Source organism: Miscanthus floridulus, chromosome 9 (assembly GCF_019320115.1).
Source record: "Miscanthus floridulus cultivar M001 chromosome 9, ASM1932011v1, whole genome shotgun sequence".
NCBI lineage: Eukaryota > Viridiplantae > Streptophyta > Magnoliopsida > Poales > Poaceae > Miscanthus > Miscanthus floridulus.
In genome coordinates this window covers 9918205-9940580 of record NC_089588.1, presented here as the reverse complement: position 1 = coordinate 9940580, position 22376 = coordinate 9918205, and the positions used below count along the sequence as shown (strand labels likewise).

The 22376-nt window shown below is 49.7% G+C and overlaps 1 protein-coding gene and 1 long non-coding RNA gene across 2 annotated transcripts; both read right to left on the bottom strand.

Moving 5' to 3' along the window:
• Window positions 1–10084: 10084 nt before the first annotated feature.
• On the bottom strand, window positions 10085–10417 carry LOC136479197 (uncharacterized mitochondrial protein AtMg00810-like). Its single transcript, XM_066477137.1, has one exon. It carries the CDS (start codon window positions 10415–10417, stop codon window positions 10085–10087), a length of 333 nt encoding a protein of 110 aa, XP_066333234.1.
• A 2010-nt stretch (window positions 10418–12427) lies between these two features.
• On the bottom strand, window positions 12428–14317 carry LOC136481321 (uncharacterized). Its single transcript, XR_010764671.1, has 2 exons — window positions 13829–14317; window positions 12428–13384 (listed from the first exon to the last, which is right to left on the bottom strand). It is a non-coding gene; the product is annotated as an uncharacterized lncRNA (long non-coding RNA).
• Window positions 14318–22376: the final 8059 nt, after the last annotated feature.

Here is a 22376-nt window from a genome sequence, read left to right as displayed (position 1 = left end):
TCGGCCAAAATGGACTCTAGTCCCGGAATTTTTTGCCCCCGGGACTAGAAATACCTTTAGTCCCGGTTGGTGGCTACAACCGGGACTAAAGGTCCCTGCCCAACGGCTACTGCGCCAGACAGAGGTGGCAGGGACCTTTAGTCCCGGTTGGAGCCACCAACCGGGAGTAAAGGTCTACTCCCGGGCCGTGGCTGCGCCCGGAGTTGGAAAGTTACCTTTAGTCCCGGTTGGAGCCACCAACCGGGACTAAATGTTCTCCCTTTATATATCGGCCGTCTCCTTCTTCCTCCTCGAACCCGAGCTCAGCACATTTTGAAGCTCACTGCACTAGTGTTCTTGCTTCCTTCCTCCCTCCATTGTTCCTCCATCCATTCTTCGATTCCTCCGTCGATTTCTTCGATTTCTCCGTCGATTCTTCAGTTGTAAATGTTACCAATCTCATACTCTCATTTTTCACAATTTTCTTATGCCATTTTGTTCACTATATATATTTATGGTTCTTTATTGTGTTTTTTTTCATTTGTAAGCATTTTGAGCTCAAAATCACTTCAAGCTTGCATATTTACATGAAAGAAGGTTAAAGTATATATAAATATAAACTTAGAAAATAGTTAGAAAATTATAGCAAATCCGTACTAGTTGAACTTGCAGACCGTGTTCAGGTCGGCGAGCATGTTCTCTGCCGAGCGGTAACGGACGTCAAGGAGGAGCTTTGATTCTACGAGGGAGAGCGACAACGGTCGTGGAAGACCGTGTTCCCTTCCTCGTAGAATCGGAGCTCTTCCTTGACCAAGTACGGTGCCGTCCGGTGGAGAAATGCTCGCCGAGCTGATCACGTAAGCAAGGTCAACTAGTACGGATGGTTATTTATTCACATGTCCCGATATCGTCGCAGTAGTCTGTCAATCACCGTACCTAAACGTAGTATATATAAATATAAACTTAGAAAATAGTTAGAAAATTATAGAAAATCCGTACTAGTTGAACTTGCGGACCGTGTTCAGCTCGGCGATCATGTTCTCTGCCGAGCGGTAACGGATATCAAGGAGGAGCTTTGATTCTACGAGGGAGAGCGACAATGGTCGTGGAAGACCGTGTTCCCTTCCTCGTAGAATCGGAGCTCTTCCTTGACCAAGTACGGTGCCGTCCGGTGGAGAAATGCTCGCCGAGATGATCATGTAAGCAAGGTCAACTAGTACGGATGGTTATTTATTAAAACATGTTTTTGAGCTATAATGTATTAAAAATGAGTATAGAGATCTAGATAATTTTATAGTTTCTTAATTTTATTTGTTTATAAAAGGAGAAATTTATAGTGTATTAAAAAATGAGTATAGAGAGTAGATGGCAACTGCTTCCGGGTCCTCGGCCTCTCATGGGTTTCCAAAGCGACTTAGGCCGGGCCTCCCTCTCATTCCATGCGGCAAGTGTCGTGATGAGACGAAGATTGTGATGGAGTACCGAGTGAAGAAGGAGGGTCCCAACAAGGATCGTATCTTCTACAAGTGTCCGGATCGCAATGTGAGTTATTTTATCGTATTTAATGATTATGGTTAGTTTATACCTATTTTCATGATGGTCTCCCAAAGAACTCCTACAGAGAGACTCAAAGTACGTTAAAAATACACTATATATTCATTTAATTATTATTATTGATTGTGTTACTATGTCTTTATATATATATATGTACATATATTAATTTATTTTCCTTTAATTCAAACCTGTAGACTCGATGGTTGGAGGAAAAGGTCATACGGCAAGACCAAATCAAAGCAATTCAAGAGTCTATAGCCGGATTTTTTAATGAGCAGGTCATCGATTCCAAGGGCGAGTTCTACTTCGACCCAACACTGCCATTAAAGCCAAGCTAGAGGATGAGAGGAAACTTGTTATGTCACAACAACTGTAATGCAATCTTTTGTAATATATGCACATGAAATAATATAATGTAAAATACACATATGCATGCATGCATGTAAATATATATATGATGCATGCATGCATATATATATATATATATATATATATATCTATGCTTGAATTGTGTGATTTAATACGTTCATTGTGCTTGAACCGAAACATACTATACGCGCGTATAAATGTATAATTAGCAGCGTACAATACGACTTCGAAAACCTATTTTGAAAAGAAAACAAAAAAATGAAAAGAAAAGAAAAAAGAAAAAAACCTTTAGTCCCGGTTCGTATTACCAACCGAGACTAAAGGTGCCGGCCATCGTGGCATGTCAGGAGGCACCTTTAGTCCCGGTTGGTGTTACCCACCGGGACTAAAGGTCCTCCTTTAGTCTCGGTTCCTGACCTGGGACTAAAGGACCCCCCTTTAGTCCCGGATGCTTGCTCCCGGGTGGGGAACCGGGACTAGAGGGGGTTCCCCACCGGGAGTAAAGCTCAGTTCTCTACCAGTGCTAGCTATGCCGACTACGAACAAGCGTTGTCCGTCCACACACTATGGCTAGAGGTAGAAGAAGAGGGAGAACAAAGCATACAAACAGTACAAGCACCAGCGTTGGCCGAAGCCTTGTATAGGAGATGGCAAATCTAAACTCTCTTTACTGAGTTGCAGTGGCAAACTATTTATACAACTCTATCCTATCTAGTCCTAGTACAGCTGCCATGCTGCTACAGTTACTAGATAACACAGTAAAACTGACTTCTGCGCTTGTCCCTACATGTGGCTACAGTCCGGCAGGTGAGCCGTTCGGCGCCTACCTCTGCAGCGGCTACAGTACCACAACAGGGAGTCTTTTCGGCGCCGCCTTCCCTTGCTGTGTGTTCACACAAGGAAGCAGTAGATTATCTAACAATTCTTCCCCTAATCCTACTGCTATCCCTTGTACCCCCTCTATGCCGATCATCTCCTTCAGCTCCGTGAGTCGAAGACGTCCGAGCGGCTTGGTGAGGACGTCCGTGAGTTGCCGACCAGTTTCGATGAACTCGATGACGATCTGCCCTCCATCAACACAGTCCTTGAGGAAGTGGAACTTCACATCAATGTGTTTGCTCTGGTCATGCAGAACCGGATTCTTTGCGATGGCGATGGCGGGCTGGTTGTCCACCATCAGTGCTAGTGGGTGAGCTTCTACGCCGGTCAGCTCGCCCAGCAGTCGGCGTAGCCACACAACTTGGCACGCCACTATGGCCGCCGCTACGTACTCTGCCTCGCACGTAGATAGCGCCACCACCTTTTGTTTTAGCGACAGCCATGAAATTGGAGCCGACCCGAGGAAGACGAGCACTCCAGAGGTGCTTCGCCGTCCGTCGATGTCCCCCGCCATGTCTGCATTCCTGACCACAGTGAGCTACAGCCTACTCCCGCCTGTCCTGGGAAAGATCCCCTGATCCACTGTCCCTTTGATGTAGCGCAGTAGCCGCTTCACCGCAGCCCAGTGAACAAAGCCTCGGGCGACGAGGCCGCCTTGTGCTTGACAATGGCACCGAGCTCATCCCGCTTGACCTTGTACACCCACTTCAGGCTAATCGGACGGCATCCTGGAGGTGGATCGATGAGTTGCCATGTCTCATTTTCCTTGATCGCCTTCATCTCCTCCAGCATCGCCTGTCGCCAATTTCCGTTGCGCTCGGCCAACGCGAGCGTGGGTGGTTCCTCTACACTGACGAGCAGCAGCTCTGGGTCATTGAGCAGCCTACCCGCCAGGCCTGAGGGCCCTGCGTCACCGACGATGTTGTCCAGCCTGCGGAACCGCACCTCCTCATCTTCGTGGAAGGCATCCATGAACTCAATGATGTCACTTGGAGGTGAGGTGAACTCAATCAGTGTTGATGGAGTTCCCTGTTCCGCCGGAGTGCTCGGCACCCTGGTTGCAATGCTCGGCACTGCTTCTGGACAGCTCGTCACTACTCTTGCAGTGCTCGACACAACTGTAGGACTGCTCAGCCTCAGTCTTGGAGTGGTCGGCACCACTGCAAGACCTCTTGGCTCCGCTACGGGAGTGCTCGACACCCATCCTAGAGTGGTTGCCACCACTACAGAACCTCCCGCACCATTCCTGGCGTGCTCGGCATCCATCTAGGAGTGCTCGGCACTCCTCCCGGTGTGCTCGGCATCCCTCCCTAAGTGCTCGGTACTGCCCCAGGAGTACTCGGCTCTACCGCTGGAGTGCTCGGCACTCCTCCCGGAGTGCTCGGCACCTCTTTCCCAGCGTCTCCACCACCGTGGATGACCAGGTGCTCGACGACAAAGGTGCTGGTGAAGCTGCCAGCTTCCCCCATGCTCGGACTGCTCCAGTCCCAAGCCGCCTTCTCGTCGAACACGACGTCGCACGAGACAAGTACCTTGTCTCCGCGTGGGTCGTAGAGCCGGTATGCCTTGGTACCCTCTGCGTAGCCCAGGAATACCATTGGTGTGCTCCTGTCCTCCAGCTTGGTGAGGATCGGCTTTGTCTTCCTGACGTGGCCGATGCAGCCGAATGTCCAGAGGAAGGACACGCTCGGCTTGCGCCCATACCAAGCTTCAAACGGTGTCTTGCCTGTCAGGGCCTTGGTCGGAGCACGGTTGAGGATGAACACCGCCATGGTGAAAGGTCCTTGTGTGGTTTTGGTAATTGAGTGACAACTTAGGTGGACTAATTGTGTTTATATGAGATACACAGGTGATTAGTCCACAGGTATATGTGTGTGAGCAACATATGCCATGAAGGTGAAAATGGCTTGGAGATGTTGCAAAGCTCACACATGTGATGATGAAGGAGCTTAAATGCACATGAGACATGACATTGAGTCATGTGATCAAGGTAGAGAAGATCAAGACAAGACTTGGCTTGATGGACCGGTTGCAAGCGTGAAGGGCAAGTCGAAGGCTTTGGAGTGATGGACCGCGTGGCGGTGAAGCTTGAGCAAGACTTGGCGCCGATGGACGATGGCAATGGTGAAGAGCAAGTAAAGTCAAGATCGATGAACCAATATGATCACGTGATGATATGAAGTGGATCATATCATTGTTGATCGTGTTGGTGCATGTGTTGCATCGACATTGGAGGAGATGGAATGGAATACGCAAGGCAAAGGTATAACCTAGGGCATTTCATTTCACCGGTCATAGGTGTGTAGAAAAGTTTATGACCGGGTTTAGGATAGATGGCCGTACTATCAAGAGGAGCAAACTTATTTGCATATCGGTCATCTAGTGCCACTCGAGTGATCTAACTTTGCATCGTCGCTAGGATCAAGTGGCGTGACAAGTTGAGTGGCTAACATCCTTTGGGAAATGATTGTGAAAAGCTAACACACATACACATGGTGGTGTACACTTGGTGGTGTTAGCACATTTACACAGGAGGTGGTGTTTGCAGGGTTGAGATGGGTTTGGGTCTCGGCGGGATTCGGCGCTTTCAAGAAAATGGAATGCCTATTTTCTATTGCGCCGGATGCAAATTCTTGTGGCTGGCACATTAGAGCAAGGGTGAAGAAGTTACAAGTGAAAACGAGTTGGTCGCGAAGACGCTGGCGTCGGTCAACTGACCGGACGCTGGGTCTGAAAGCACCGGACGCTGGCAGGGTGCGTCCGGTCAGGCTGACGTAAGCTGGAGTGTGACCGGACGCTGGGCTACGTCCGATCAAGTGTGACCGGACGCGTCCGGTTGAGGTCGGTACCTTACTGGAAATGACCGAACGCTGGGGGTTCAACGTCCGGTCAGTTGTAGCTGCTGCGTCCGGTCAGGTCAAGTGACCGTTGGAATCGGGACACGTGGCCGTCTGCGGGCGACCGAACGCTGGGGTCCAGCGTCCGGTCAACACGACCGGAGCATCCGGTCGACCCGACAGTTGCCCAGTGAAGGGGTAACGGCTAGTTTAGCCCTTGGGGCTATAAATAGAAGTGGCCTTCGGCCATGGCTGGTGCTGAGCACCTTGGGGGACTTTGTGTCCATGCTTGAGAGTGCTTAGGAGCTCTCCATATCACACATACTTGATAGTGATCATCCGATTGTGTGAGTGAGCGATTCTAGTGCGATTGCATCGTGAGGTTGCATCGAGTGGCACTAGGTGATCGAGTTGCAAGCCGGTGGTGCTTGTTACTCTTGGAGGTTGCCACCTCCTAGACGGCTTGGTGGTGGTCTCTGTCGAAGCGCGCAAGAAGCTTATGCGGCGCTCCGGAGAAGTGCTTGTGAGGGGCATTGTGCTCGCCCCGTGGGAGCCGTGAAGAGCAACTCTAGTAAAGCGTGTCATTGAGCTACCCTCACTCAAGGGGTAGGTTCTTGCGGTGCCCAACGTGCAGGCTTAGCGGGTGATGCTAATTAGCCGCCGAACCACCAAGTGAGCGGTCGACACAACGGGGACTAGCGTGTTGGCAAACACGTGAACCTCGAGAGAAAAATCATTGTGTCAACCTTATTCTTCCCGTTGGTTTGCATCCCCGTTACACAAGCTTGCAATTACTTTTATACATATTAAGCTTGTGTAGTTGCTATTGTAATTAGATAGCTTGTGTAGCTTGCTAATTACCTTCTTGCTTGTGTAGCATAGAAGTAGCTCCCTTGCGTGGCTAATTTGGTTTTAGTAACCTTGTTAGTCACATTGCTTAGTTTGTGTAGCTAAGTATTTGCGCTCTCTAATTAGGCATTGGTTGCCTTGTTATTGAGCATTGCTAGTGAGCTTTGTTAGCTTTGTGCTTTTGCTTACTAGCATGTGTAGGAGCTCTCTTGTTGCTTAAAATACTAGTGGCATAGGTTTGTGTAACCTTGCTCCTAGAATTGTTTAGGAGAGCTCTAACTAGCCTGGCACCTTTGTTGCTTGATTGTTATCTTTGTAAGGTGCTAGTGAACATATATAGTGGGGTATAGTCTTGGCTAGACCGATAGTTTTAATTCCGCATTTGTATCGGTTAGCCGACGCGATTAAGTTTTAGAAAAGACTATTCACCCCCCTCTAGTCGCCATCTCGACCCTTCACATGGCCACCACCTAACCCCAGAACCATGTTGGCATGCCTTTGGCCTTCATCATGGATCGAGCCATGCCGACCATCGTCTGATTTCGTCGCTCCACCACGTCATTCTGCTGTGGCGAGTACGGCATGGTGTGGTGTCGCACCACACCCTGATCCACGTAGTACGCAGCGAACTCCACCGAAGTGAATTCGCCGCCTCGATCAGTCCTCAGCACACGGAGTTTCTTGCCGCTCTCGGCCTCCGCACGCATTTTGAACTTCTTGATCGCTACCGCTGCTTCGTCCTTGCTCATCAGGAGTTGTAGCCACATGTAGCGACTGCAATCATCCACGAGCAGGAGGAAGTACCACCAACCACCGTTTGTAGCTGGCATGATCGGCCCGTAGAGGTCGCCGTGGACGAGCTCGAGAGCATCCTTCGCGCGATACTTGGTCGTCTTTGGGAATGGTAGCCTCCACTGCTTCCCGACCAGGCAGCTGTCACACAGCTCGCCTTCGTGCTTGATGTGGGGTAGCCCTCGGACCATCTTCTCCAGCCGACCAAGCGCGTCGAAGCTGAGATGACCGAACCGGTCATGCCACATCCACGGTTCCTCGGTGTGCCTTGCCGCCAGGCACACTGGCTGCTCTACCTTCAGGTCGAGCAGGTACAACTGGTTCAGGGACCTCTTCACCTTGGCGAGAAGTCGCTGCTCCCGGTCCCTGATCCTCAGGACTCCATCCTTGATCAGTACCTCGCTACCGCGCTCATCCAACTGACCAATACTGATGATGCTGGAATGTAGCTGCGGGATGTAATATACATTCGTCAACACGCGGTGCTCCCCGTTCTGGCACCTAAAGATGATGGTGTCGCGCCCTTAGATTACCACCCTTGAGCCATCACCAAACTTCACCGTACCGGTAACATCATCGTCGAGTTCGGAGAAGGATGCCTTGGAGCCCGTCATGTGGTTGCTGGCACTAGAGTCCAGATACCACCACTGCTCCTGGTCGGCGTCCACACGTCCGAGGTGGACTTGGGCGCATGGTTCGTCGAGGTTGACAGCCTTCAGGGCCTTCCTAGGTCCTTCCACCATCATCACCTCTTCCTTCTCCTCGGCCTCGACGTCGTGCAGTGCACAGAACATCGCCATCAGGATAGTGGCCTCATCATCATCATCAGCTTGCGCTAGATGAGCCTCAACCTTATTCTCCTGCTTGCGATTTGGGCACTCCCATGCCCAATGGCCTATCTTCCCGCAGCGCCGATAGGCATTGGGGTCGACCTGCTTCTTCTTCTCCGAAGAAGCCTTGCCGCGGCGCTTGCCATCACCACCGTGGCTGGAAGAGGCTGCCTTCCCGGAGTTCCTTTGAGCAGCCCATTCCTCTTCTGTCAGCAGCAGTTTGCCGCTGTCCTTCGTTGTTGCCACCGGCTCCATGCGCTCGTCCACCGCACATAGACGGCCTATCATATCCTCAATGGTGAGGGTGGATAAGTCCAGCATCATCTCTATGAAGAGAGCGATATGGATGTACTTTGTCGGCACGGAGTGGAGGTACTTGAAGACCGCCTTCTCTTCGTCGATGGTGATGCCGTGGCTCTTTAGCTTGCTGATGAGCGTCTGTAGATGGAGGGAGAAGTCCTCCATCGTTTCACCATCCTTGAACTTGAGGTTGGCATACTCCTGCTTCAGAAGCTAGGTCGTCGCCTTCTTTGCGTGATCGGAACCGACGCGTATCGCCGCAATAGCCTTCCACACCTCCTTAGTAGAGTTGTTCGCCCCCAGCGGCTCCCTGTACTCCACCGGTACAGCAACGAGGATAGCATCCAACGCTGACATGTCATCTTCCTCATTGCCGGTGCCCTTGTCAACAGCATTCCAGAGCCGTCAGGCTCTGAGCTTGACCTTCATGGTCACTGACCACTCTCCATAGTTGGTACGAGTCAGCGTCGGCCAACTGGTGCCGCTGACCTCCCGCACCATGCGAACAATGACCTCCGGTAGTGGCTGGACAGCTACAGCAGTGCCACTGCTGTTGCCCATTTTCGAACCGTTCGTCATCGCCAATGGTTAGTGCGATGACGGTGCTTGTACCGCTCTGATACCACTTGTTAGCCCACAGGATCACCGGCTCAGATGAGTTGACCACTCACCAGTCTTGTCGAGCACCCGCTAGTGTTGCCGAGCACCCACTAGCTATGCCGACCACGAACAAGCGTTGTTCGTCCACACACACTATGGCTAGAGATAGAAGAAGAGGGAGAACAAAGCATATACACATAGTACAAGCACCAGCTTTGGCCGGAGCCCTGTATAGGAGATGGTAAATCTGAACTCTCTTTACTGAGTTGCAGTGACAAACTATTTATACAACTCTATCCTATCTAGTCCTAGTACAGCTGCCATGCTGCTACAGTTACTAGATAACATAGTAGGACTGACTTCTGCGCCTGTCCCTACATGTGGCTACAGTCCAGCAGGTGAGCCGTTCGGCGCCTGCCTCTACAGCGGCTATAGTACCACAGCAGGAAGCCTTTTTGACGCCGTCTTCCCTTGTTGTGTGTTCACACAAGAAAGCAGTAGATTATCTAATAATTCTTCCCCTAATCCTATTGCTATCCCTTGTACCCCCTCCATGTCGATCATCTCCTTCAGCTCTATGAGTCGAAGATGTCCAAGCGGCTTGGTGAGGACGTCCACGAGTTGCCGACTAGTTTTGATGAACTCGATGACGATCTACCCTCCATCGACACAGTCTCTGAGGAAGTGAAACTTCACGTCGATGTGTTTGCTCTGGTCGTGCAGAACCGAATTCTTTGTGAGGGTGATGGCGGGCTGGTTGTCCACCATCAGTGCTGGTGGGTGAGCTTCCACGCTGGTCAGCTCGCCTAGCAGCCGACGCAGCCACACAACTTGGCACGCCGCTGTGGCCACCGCTACATACTCTGCCTCGTACGTAGATAGTGCCACCACCTTTTGTTTCAGCGACAGCCATGAAATTGGAGCCGACCCGAGGAAGACGAGCACTCCAGAGGTGCTCCGCCGTCCGTCGATGTCCCCCGTCATGTCTACATCGTTGAACATAGTGAGTTGCAGCCTACTCCCGCCTGTCTTGGGAAAGATGATTCCCTGGTCCACCGTCCCCTTGACGTAGCGCAGTAGCCGCTTCACCGCAGCCTAGTGATCCTCTCTGGGATCCCCCATGAAGCGACTGACGTAGCCCACGGCGAACGCAATGTTCGACCTCGTATGGACTAGGTAGCTCAGACCGCCGACGATGCTCCAGTAGAATGTTGCATTCACCTTCGCTGCGGTGCTGGCCTTTGTCAGCTTCAGCCGCTCCTCCATCAGAGTCACGCATGGCTTGCACTCAGCCATGCCGCTTCTCTCCAACAGCTTCGAGGCATACGCGCTCTGACCGAGCGTGAGTTCGTCCTTCCCCTGTCTCACCTCGATGCCGAGATAGTAGGAGAGTGCGTCGAGACCACTCATTCGAAAACGAGCCGTCATCTCGTGCTTATACGGCTCTGATACCACTTGTTAGCCCACAGGATCACCGGCTCAGGTGAGTTGACCACCCGCTAGTGTTGCCGAGCACCTACTAGCTATGCTGACCACGAACAAGCATTGTTCGTCCACACACAATATGGCTAGAGGTAGAAGAAGAGGGAGAACAGAGCATACACACACAGTACAAGCACCAGCGTTGGCCGGAGCCATGTATAGGAGATGGTAAATCTGAACTCTCTTTATTGAGTTGCAGTGGTAAACTATTTATACAACTCTATACTATCTAGTCCTAGTACAGCTGCCATGCTGCTACAGTTACTAGATAACACAGCAGGACTAACTTCTACGCCAGTCCCTGCATGTGGCTACAGTCCAGCAGGTGAGCCGTTCGGCGCCTGCCTCTGCAGCGACTATAATACCACATCAGGGAGCCTTTTCGGCGTCGCCTTTCCTTGCTATATGTTCACACAAGGAAATAGTAGATTATCTAACCATTTTCGGCTGCAGTGGCAGTGGAGGATTTTGGCATCAGGTGCCTCCTCGAGACCACACAGACACGAGCATCGGTAACCAGGCATGCATGTACCAAATGATCATAGCAATCAGGTAGTACTTGGTACCTCATGAGCTTCTCAGGCTCTCAGCATGCCCCCTTATTCTCAGCATGTATGTAGAAAGAAATGAGCGCGCGAGAGAGAGCGCGCATAAAGGTAAGACTTTCTATCAATTGCGCGCATGACTCGATTAAGCAAAAGCAACAATTGGAGCAAAAGAAAAATCGCACAACTCAGCACAGAGCAGATTAGGAGCAGAAACTACCGGCCGGCGACTAGTAACGCATTAGCTACCTAGCGCCCAGATATTTGCCCAAGATCGCAAGTGACAAGCGAGGTACGTACGTAGGAGTAGGCACCTCCTTCCCGGCCCCGGCCCCGGCCCCGGCCCCTTCCTGGCAGTGGCCGGCCGGCGAGACACCGTGCGGCGCCGCTAGCTACAAACCCTGACGGAAGCGAGGGCTGGAACCGCTGAAAACAGATGGGTGGCCCCTCGCGGCGCGGGACGGGAAACCCTAATAATCGTCATCATCATCTAGAATAAGAGAAGTGTGCCATCACCATCATCACCTAGATAGATAGACAGATAGATAAATAGATGTGTAGAATTTGCTCGCTGCGAGTTGATTAATAATCAACGCACCGGCGGCGTGGGTGTTTCCAGCAAATTTTACTCCGGCGAGCCTCAAAGGAGTAATTGTGTTGAGAAGTCAAAAGCCGTAACAGTTAAACTGACCAATTTATATCGACGCGTCTTCCGTGGCATTAAATATGGTTGTTGGACCCGCAAATGCTAGCAGTTTTACTCTGACACGCTCTCGCAGTAGTAAACATCCATGATGGCACCGTAAAAATTCTAAATTAATGATGTGTGGTACCGGTAGACCTCACCGAAAATTTGTTTGTGTCGCAAATAGTCAGTATTGTACTCTGACGCGCTCTTGCAGCAGTAATTTTGGTGCATAAACTTCTCCACAACTGTAAACACATAGGATTAGCCCTGTTTTATTCCATTGAGGTCCACAGTCGTAATTTTTATGCAGAAACAGACTAGCCCAGTTTTTAATCCAGTGAGGTCCGCAGTAGTAATTTATACGTGTAAACACATCGGATTGGCCCCGGCCCGTTTTTATTATGGCAAGGCCAGCAGTAGTATTTTTTGAGTAGAAAACTTTTTTGCGACCATAAACACATAGGCTTTTTGCAGCCATAAACAAGAATTTGCACGGTTTTATTCAGACGAGGCCCGCAATAATAATTTTTGTGCAGAAACTTCTCCTCATCTACAAATTTGTTCTAGCGAAGCCCGCGGTAGTAATTTTAGTGCAATACCAGACACACTAATAGAGGAGTATTGTTTTTTCTAGCAAGCCACACATGGGTAAAATTGTATAAAATGTTTGTACCCAACTTGACACAACCACATAAAAATACGTTTTAAAATCAAACATCTCACTGTCAAAAATGTGTTTGTATTATACATCAATAATCATCGAATTATCATCAAAGTGAAGATACTACTACATCAATATTGCATGAACAATTGAACCAAATACAAGATGATCACACACTACGTAAATAATGATGAATCTCTAGCCTCCAAATATTACATCTCTAGCCTCCAATGATGATGACCGGATGGATCCATGCAGGTGGCAGCTAGAGCTAGGACGAATTAAGGAGATACATATATGGGAGCTGGATTGTCGTTACAACGGGGCATGGAATCTGGCCAGTAATGAAATTAAGATTAGTAGGTCATTCGTGTTCGCTCCTAGCCGGGACATGACATTGCCTGAAATCACCAAAAATAAGAGCAATATAAATAATAATATGATCCTTTGAAATGCCTAAAAGGCTGAAAATGTGCATTTAAGTAAATGGAAGCACAAATATAATGCTCTTCGGACCAACTAAACAGGCCAGCAACATCTTCAGAAAACCATCCAAGATACAGTTGGGATCACATTCATTGCACTGTGGTAATCAAAGGAATGTCAAGTAAAAAGGCATAATTACTCGTATCAGTATATGAAGTATTCAAGTCATCAAACATGAAATCAATCTTTGCAGAACTATATTGGTGTTCCATGTACTAGTCCTTTACACATATCAGCTATATGTCCAAATTTACTGCTCTACAGGTAGCAAATGCAAAAAGAAATTGGGATTTGATCTCAGATCTTGTTGGGGGAAAAAAAGGTACGGACGAAGATTTATGATCTTACTATTTCATTAGAGCTGTATGAATGCCATCGCTACAGTATAAAACTGAGGAAGTGACTAGAACACTTTGATAATTATACATGAAACAAAATACTAAATTCAGATGCATATAAAATATGATATGAATGTGCATCAGCCGAGGTTGCTGTGAACGTTGACGTTGGTACATGCATGACTTCAGATCAATCTGCACAAAGAAAAAATGGCAAATGTCCATCATCATTCCCAGGCGAAGCCTGTATCGTGCACTCACATGATCCTTCTTGCTACTTGTATGTTCAAATAGTAATTATTATAAAAATCGAATTCTGTAACACAACTAAGCTAAGAACTCAAGTTCAGTAATAAAATGAGATCTGAATATATTCATCATTTTCTCTAGCCGAATACACACATTCCCATTATCAATTAGAACATTCAGAAGGAAAACTCCTTGATAGAATATAGAAGTGAAGCACAATGCATAAGAGATGGCTGATTGACGGACAGAGAAATCATTCCCGTCGGTCTTGCTACATGAGCAAATGAGCATGTTAAAATCCCATCGATCTTGCTACATGAGCATACGAGCAGGTTTTCACCAGTCAAACATAAAAGAAATACCCTACTAGGGATAGGGGCGGTCACTGACCTGCCGCTGACCGCGGCGTCGTCCGTGGCGGTGGTAGAGACTGCCATCCTGATATCCTGATTTGCATCGCCGCCAAGCAGCAGGTCTCGATGCCCCAGCACCTACTGGGGCCGTGCTCCACCATTGGAGGTGGAGATCACCGTGACTGGAGGGCAGACCACCGTTGCATCTGGTAGCCTACCCGACACACGCCGGCCGGGGGAGCCGGAGAACTCCGACCATGGCCACATCCCGCGGGATCTGAGGAGGGGAGAGAAGGCCAGGAGAGCACCGGCTGAGAAGCTCCGGCCCGCCGCCGGCCGGAAAGCTCGGCCTGCGGAATCTAGAGAGGGGAGAGGAGAAGGCCGGGAGGACAAGGAGCTCCACCCCACCGCCGGCCAGAGAGCTCTGCCCGGGGCCGCCGCCTGCGGGATTTGAGGACGGGAGAGGAGGATTTGAGGATGGGAGAGGAGCACAGGTCTAGTTCGTCGTACGTCAATGGCGAAGCAAAATGGAGGCAAGTTTTTTCACTATCTTTCTATTATATTAAATCTTTGACACATATATAGAGTATTAAATATAGATAAAAAAATAACTAATTACACAGTTTGATTGTAAATTACGAGACGAATCTTTTGAGCCTAATTAAGTCATGATTAGACAATAATTGTCAAATACAAATGAAAGTGCTACAATATCAAATATGATAGACACCGACATCGGCCATACCAGAAGATCGTGATGGAGCCTCCTGGCCGAGCTAGTCTCATCCTCCCTCCTGGAGGTTTTGAATTGGATTCAGTCACTGAATTAGAAGAAGAAAAAAAAACAGTAGGATTTGTGCCATTTGTGTTTGCTTGTTCAGAGCGTGACAATGCTATAGGATACAGACCATGATCTATATATTTATGTAAAATTGAGTTGATCATTTTCAGTTACAGGAGGTCATGTGTGAAACTGAGTGTTTATCAAATTATTATGAGTTGATCCGATCCATGAGTTGACGTATGTGTTGCCATATATCTTTGAGTCTGTAACAAAATAGCATACAACTTTCTTACTTTTATTTATATATATATATATATATATATATATATATATATATATATATATATATATATAGAGAGAGAGAGAGAGAGAGATAGAGAGAGAGAGAGAGAGAGAGAGAGAGACTAGACAGTTTGCATACAACCAAAAACTAGACGACAGCTCAAGTCAAGTATAAGGTGTTTTTCATATTGTCTATGTACTAGTACTATATGATATGGTAGACAAGAGCCGTATGGCTATATCTACATGATTGTACATACCGGGGGGCGGCTCACGTCTCGCAGAGACACCGAGGGGTCAAGAAGGAACTCTAGTTTTAAACGATAACGGCGTCCTGTGTTGCCCTGTTCGTTTAGCTTATAAGTTGTACTTTTTCAGTCAATGAACAATATTTTTCTCTCACAACAAATCAACGAACAGTACTTTCAGTCATGACTTATCACCAGTGCCGGCCCTAAGGGGTGGGCAGGAGGTGCGACGGCCGAGGGCCTCGCGGGACGGGGGGCCAAGCCCAAGTATATAATACTCCATACACTTTAGCTATAGTCCATTATGATTTAAGATTAATGAGAAGATGCAGCGGCCCATCAGCAAAAGGAGTCGTCGGCCTCTTTCTTTCCGGCAGGCAAGGAGCCGAGCCGCCAACACCCGCACATAGCGATCGCGAGTCGCGACTTCCAGACTTCTGGCGAGACGGGAGACTGCGAGAGACGCAACGCCGATCACCAGTTCACCACGCGATCACCAGCGCAAATCACCGAGACACCGATGCTCGAGTTCTAGTCTTCCAGAAGCCAGACGACGGCGGCGACCAGGCAGCTGAAGCAGGGCTCGACGAAGACGACGACATTTGATCTTGGTTATTGCCTTCTGTCCTTTTTGTGATTTGTGAATCTTAGTTCTGAATAAGTTCATATCCAAATTGTCTGGGCCCTAGGTTTTTTTTCCTTGTTCAATTTTTGTCTAGTACTTTATACTCATATAGTTATGTTTTTCTTGTAATTTAGGTTAGGTGTTAGAATTTTAGAACGTTACCTAAGAAACATTTGTCGAGAGAGGCCGTCGCGACAAGTTCACCAGAGGGCCCTCAAAATCCTAGGACCGGCACTGATTATCACCCAAGCGAATAGGGCACAGTAAAAAGCAAAGTCGAAGCAGTTATTGAGCGCAAGGTCATAGGTGCCGAAGCCGTGGGCAAGCCAAGCAGGTCGTTGGCCCGGCGCAAGACCGTCTCTGGGGGGGGGGGGGGGGGGGGGGGGGGGGGGGGGTTCTTCAGGTTCCATGGAGCAGGTGTCTTGAACACCAATATTGCTCATGCATGCTACAGAACCACGCAGGCACCGAGTAGGCGAAGAGGCAAAGATTATTTCCTTCTAGGAAGCAGTTAAGGCATCAGGCGACAACACCGCCTTCACGCATAGCTTCGCGGCACTTCGAGCAGAACTGAAAGGAGGAGGACGACGCTGAAAAGCTAGTGAAGTCAGAGGCGGCGGACTGCGCTGAATCGATGGTGAAGTGGATCACCTTGTCGTCACTTTCGTAGATTCCTGTATGTACACTCATCAAGTTAATAGAGAGAGAGACACAAAAGAATTACTACTTTTTGTTTAATTATTAACTAGGTCGCGGTCCCACAACCAAATCCTGCCAACAGCAACGCCCGAGTGCAAAATCGCTCGTGTACAACGCCAACATTACATACCTCGGAATTCGTGCACTCCATCAGGACAAAACAAAACTAACCTCCACGACCCTCTTTTCTTTTTAATCTCTACAACTCAAACATTCATAACTATTCCGTCCACATGTGCGACATCAAAGCCGCTCGCTCCCATGCATCTCCGGATGCGCTCCAGTGGCTTCGTAGTTTCTCCACGCGCCGTGCGTCTCCGCGAAATTGAAGGAAGGTAACCACCGCCAAATAGAAGGAAGGAAGGTAATCACCGCCATAGAAGGAAGGTAGATCGGCCTACTATTCGTGCGTCTATCTGCGCCGCCAGGTGGGGCCACATTGATCCCGCGATCGCCCAGTAGGAAAGATTGCCGCGAGACACGTTGATCGTGGATCTTGCTCCCTTCCTCATGCGATCTGTGGCTGCCTCGGTCTCCTCCGTGACGGCGTAGCAGCGCACGACACCCCGGCCCTTGCGACTCGTCGCTCCCCTCCCCTCCCGCGGCATCGCTCCCCTCCCCTCCGTGACTCCCCGCTTGGCTGTGCTGCAAGCCGCTGACCACCGTGAGGGACCACAACACCTCCCCCACGACGCCTCACAGCAACAAGGAGCCAGGCTGCTGCTCGATGCCTTTCCCTTCTCCCACCTCCTGCTGACGAGCCCAGCCACTAGCGATCCTGCTCCCTTCCTCATGCGATCCGTGGTTGCCTGCTGACGACCCCAACCGCCAGCAAGGTCGCGGGTGCTCGCTGACGAGCCCAGCCGATCGCGTCGGGCCTTGTCGGGTTCATAAACCCGGGGTCCCTCAGGGACCTGCTTCCCAGCAAAAGCTTGGCCCAGCAGACGACGTTGCGAACGACGCGAAACTCCTGGGCCGGCCCTAAAACCTAACGACAGGCTAGAAGGGCGATCTCCGACCGGAAGGCCTGGCCAAAGAGAGGACTGACGCTCGCTTTAGACTCCGGCCCGCCTCTTCGACCGGAAGGCCTAGCCAAGGAGACGCTCGCTTCCGACTCCGGCCCGCCTTTCCGACCGAAAGGCCTGGCCAAGGAGGAACGACGCTTGCTTCTGACTCCGGCCCGCCTCTCTGACCGGAAGGCCTGGCCGGCTCGCCTCCGACTCCGGCGCTCGCTTCTGACTCCAACCCGCCTCTCCGCCCGGAAGGCCTGGCCAAGAAGGGACGACGCTCGCCTCCGACTCTGACTCGCTTCCCCCGACCGGGAACACACCGAACCTCTGCTTACAGCTCTTCTTCGAACGGGAGGCCGGAGCCGACTGGGGAACGACCGACCGGGGACGCCCGCTTAGTGAAGACCCAGGAAACGGACAGGGCAAGTAAGGCAGGACGCTCCAGTCAACCGCAATATCAAGGACCGTACCCTTTACACCTGCCGGACAGTACTGTCAGGTCATGTCATCCAGACATGTCAGAACACTAACAGTGTTATGGGCGCCGACAATTATCCTACAATATGGTAGGCGCCGACATCGGCCATACCAGAAGATCATGATGGAGCCTATCACATGCATCCGGCATCAACAGTGTTGCGGGCGTCGACAAACCGCCTTGTACCTGACGGCGTGGGCAACAAGACTAGGTAGCACGCACACACTCTTCCTCTCATACTCTCTCTTGTAAAGCCGTCCCCTTCATCTATAAAAGGGGATGCGCTCTCTCTAGAAGGAGGACAATCGATTGACAGACGATTCGAACACCAGCGGATCGAACAACCTATGATTCGAACGATTCCAACAGAGCACACGCTCAAATACTTAGCGCACGTAGGAGCTCCCGTCTCTCTCGGCCCTTCGGTCTAGAGTCTGACCGGACCTCTTGCACTCCCATCTTACTCCCTCTCGTTTGTAACCCCACAGCCAACTTTGAGCACCTGGGCTCAGGAATAAAGTCTCCGACCGACTCAAACTGGACGTAGGGCACATAACCTAAACCAATATAAACCCTGTGTCATTGAGTGTTAGGCCACATCCGATCACAACATACGACAAAACTACAAATATTTACGTGTTGGTCACTTTCTGCACCGATAGTTGGCGCCGTCCGTGGGGAGGACGCCATACGTTCACACTTTTGGTCATCGGATGGCCAACCTTTCCGCCACCTTAGCCATGGCGGGCTCAAGCGATACGACTCGATTTGGCTCACTGGAGTTTCCCACATTCCCACTTGTTGGAATGTGGGTTCCACCCATCTTCGAGCCGTCCAAGGCCTTCCTCTTCGGAAGTCTGGACTTCGTCGCCGAACGGCTCGGCGTGCTTCGCCTCCGAGAGGAGGCACTTGTTCCGGCGCCCGTCGGAGGGGCGTCCTTCGTCGGCTCCGGGACTCCCGGCGACCTCAACGACGAGGCGCCTGCACTTCGCTCTGAGCCCACGCAGAGCTCAAACCCAACTGTGAGTAACGTACGCTTTGTTATTTACTCACTATTTACTATTTTCCACCGATTCTCTGGAGGGACCTCGTTGTCCCTGCCGCGACCGTCGTGCAACCGGTTCCCCTATGGCCTCGCGTCCCCCACGGACGTGTATGCATGAGGGCTCCGAAAGATGCTGGCGCCACCCCCTCTCACATCCGAATTCGTGGGGTACGCTCCCGCCTCTTTTCACAACCTCATGAATGACGATGTCGAGAGCGACGGCTCCAGCATCGGCGACATCGTGGCACCTAGCCACCCTCTGTCCCGCGAGTGCACCATGGCGGACGCACTGGGACAGCCGCCAGTGGTGGTGGAGTCTCTTCAGACACACACCCCTCCGGACCCTCGCAAAGTTTGGAAGAACACATAGCATCCAATTAATAAATGGTGCTCGCACACGGCACAAACAATAATTTTACATGGAAGATCACTTAGCATACATGTCGACCAGACCATGGAAGATCACTTAGCAACTGTGTCCTAATAGTCCGTTGCCACTCCGGCCTCCTAGTAGTAGTTGTACTTCTACCTAAGGGGCTGTGAGACCAAGTCTACCCATATAGACATGTGGCTGTACGGGTTTCTGGATAGGCGAGATGTCAAATGAAACCGAAGTCAGTATCTCCTATAGGAACCCTCACTAGGCAAACCTGTCGAGGTAATCCACACCACGTGAAATACCCCACTCGCTCCCGTCGGAAGCAAATTTTAGTTCACAAGATTATATCCATTTAACATTATTACAGCTCATGTCTTATGCACTTTCATTCCATTAGAATCTCATAAACATTTATTCTCACAAACACATAGAGAGAGAGAGAGAGAGAGAGATGAGAGAGAGAGAGGAGAGGAGAGAGAGAGAGAGGAGAGAGAGAGAGAGAGAGAAGAGAGAAGAGAGAGAGAGAGAGAGGGATATATGGTGTAAATTAAGTTTATTAAATTATGGGTAAAATATAAAGTGGTAGGTTTTATGGTGGAGGTGGCAAAACATGGCGCTGGTGGAAAGGGGTGGAGTTAGGACTTGCCTCCGCTCGCTCGCGATTATATCCTTATTGTGAGATCATGTCTTCTGTGCTTCTTGCTTCTCCATCTTCATGTAACCGTGCTTCCAGGCTCCTTTAGGTTCTCCCACGTCTTCTATCCTATGCTGTCTAGTGTCGGCAAGCAAAGAAAACACCAAGCAAGGAAAACAAGCAAGACACAACCAAACGAACTCGAAAAAGAAAGGAAAAGGGTTCTAGATAGGTTTGTCCTACTGGTTAGCGTGATTTACTTCTAAGGCTATCATTACTATGTCAATTTGAAGGAAGATTGAATGGAGAATCTCCATTCAACAAGGTGTGGTTCCTACGGACTAGGTTAAAGTGGCGAGGTTTTCTAGCGAAAACCAGACCACGTTATTATCTTTTACTATTACGTGAACCTGAAGAGAAAGCCTGATCAAGTCATCATAAATGACTTGACTGACTTCTATAGATTCACACGGGGGTTTGGCGAGGTTAGCTAGGCGAGTTCACGTATATGTATACATATATATGAAGATGGGGTTAGGTGGTTATTAGGCACGAGCATATGCATCCATATACACATACAAAGGGTATAGGCTAAGCGGGGGGGGGGGGGGGGGGGGGGGGGGGGGGGGGCAGGGTTAGGTTAGCTTGGGTGGTGGCTAGGGTTAGCAGCGCACATACGTATAAGCATATGTATATGCCTAGGGTTAGGGGTTAGAAAAAGGTTAGCCATACACAGGGATGGCGCTATGTGCGTACATAAGTGCTGTGTGTATATATATACTCACAGGGTATACCTATGTATGTGTGCGGCCTATTATTCTATGTGGGGCGTGTGTATATTCAAGTATTAGTGTACGTGTCATAATGTACACGCAGACGCGAAGTCCTAAGAGGTGTTAGTGTGGATGGGTGCAACTAGGGGTTAGCTTCTCTGTTCTAGAAAAAGGTGAACCAAACGCGAATAAAAGAAACGGAAAATGAAATAAACTAGAATTGAATTGGGCACAAAAAAATATGAAAAGGATATGGGTGTGTAGGGAATGATTTTTAGTGGAAGAATAAAGGGGTTTGAAGTTGGAATGGTGGAGATATGAGTTTTCTAGGGTTTACGGAAAAAGGTGTTTGGGAAGGACTTTGGAAATTATTTCTGGAGTTCTGAAAAATGGAACATACGTGGGAAAATTTGGGTAGGCTCTGGAGTGGCTCTAATATTTGTAGGAATTTTCTAGAAAGGAGATCGAAAGGGCTCGTTTGGTCTCCCGTGTGCACCTCGCAGCTCCTTACTCGTCCTTGCAGCTGACGTATGGGCCAGGGCTGGTTGGTTTTCGGCCAGCTCCACTATTCTATGAACCGGCTCTTGCACTATGCTACGGACTATGTGCTCCCTTCTCTGGTCTATGTACACCACGTTCACGCAAATGTGGGAGAGAGAGGAGGTGGTTTTGTTGTGGCTGCCCGCGTGGGGTGTCAGCGAGATGGCGTGGCGTTCGGCCACTTGCCTGCGCGACGTGGCCGGGCGTTCAGCACTTGGGCTTGGGCGGACGGCGTTCGACCGGCGAGGCTTCATTCTCGCCTCGCACGCAGCAGAGAAAGAGATAGAGCAGAGCGAGGGACGGCGCGGCGGTGTCTGTACGTCCTGGTGCCGAGCAGGAGGGCCTTGGGCGGCGGCCGGAGCGCTAGCACGTCGTCGTCGGCGCAGTGACGCCATGCGTGCAGTGTAGGAGCAGCGCGGCGATGGCTGATGGCCTGCGCGACTTGTGCTCATGGTCGGCGGTAGCGGCGGACCGAGGCGAGCCATTTGCCGAGCGCACGGGATGGGACCCTGTGTCATTGTTATCCTGTACTGCTTGTCTAGAGAGCCTTATCCACGTGGAGGTTTTGAGTTGAGAGCCTGGTTTAGATTCCAAGTTTTTTCGCTCTCTCTTCATCACATCAAATCTTTGACACATGTATGGAGTATTAAATATAGATAAAAAAAAAACTAATTACACAGTTTGATTGTAAATTACGAGACGAATCTTTTGAGCCTAGTTAGGCCATGATTGGATAATAATTGTCAAATACAAACGAAAGTGCTACAGTGCCAAATACTGATTCCTAACCTCAATCTAAACAAGGTCTAGAAATAAAATAGTAGGATTGTGCCATTTCGTGTTTGGTTGTTCAGACCACGGTAATGATAGGGTACAGACCATCGAGCATTTTCGGTTACGTTTATGTATGAAGCTGAGTGTTTTATCATATTATCGTGAGTTGACGTATGTGCTGTCATATTCCTTTGAGTTTACAACAAAATACTAGCACACAACACAACGATCTTATTTATCCTTGATCATAGATGCATGCATGCATGCATACATACATGTATACATACATTAAACAGGTTACAGACAACCAAATA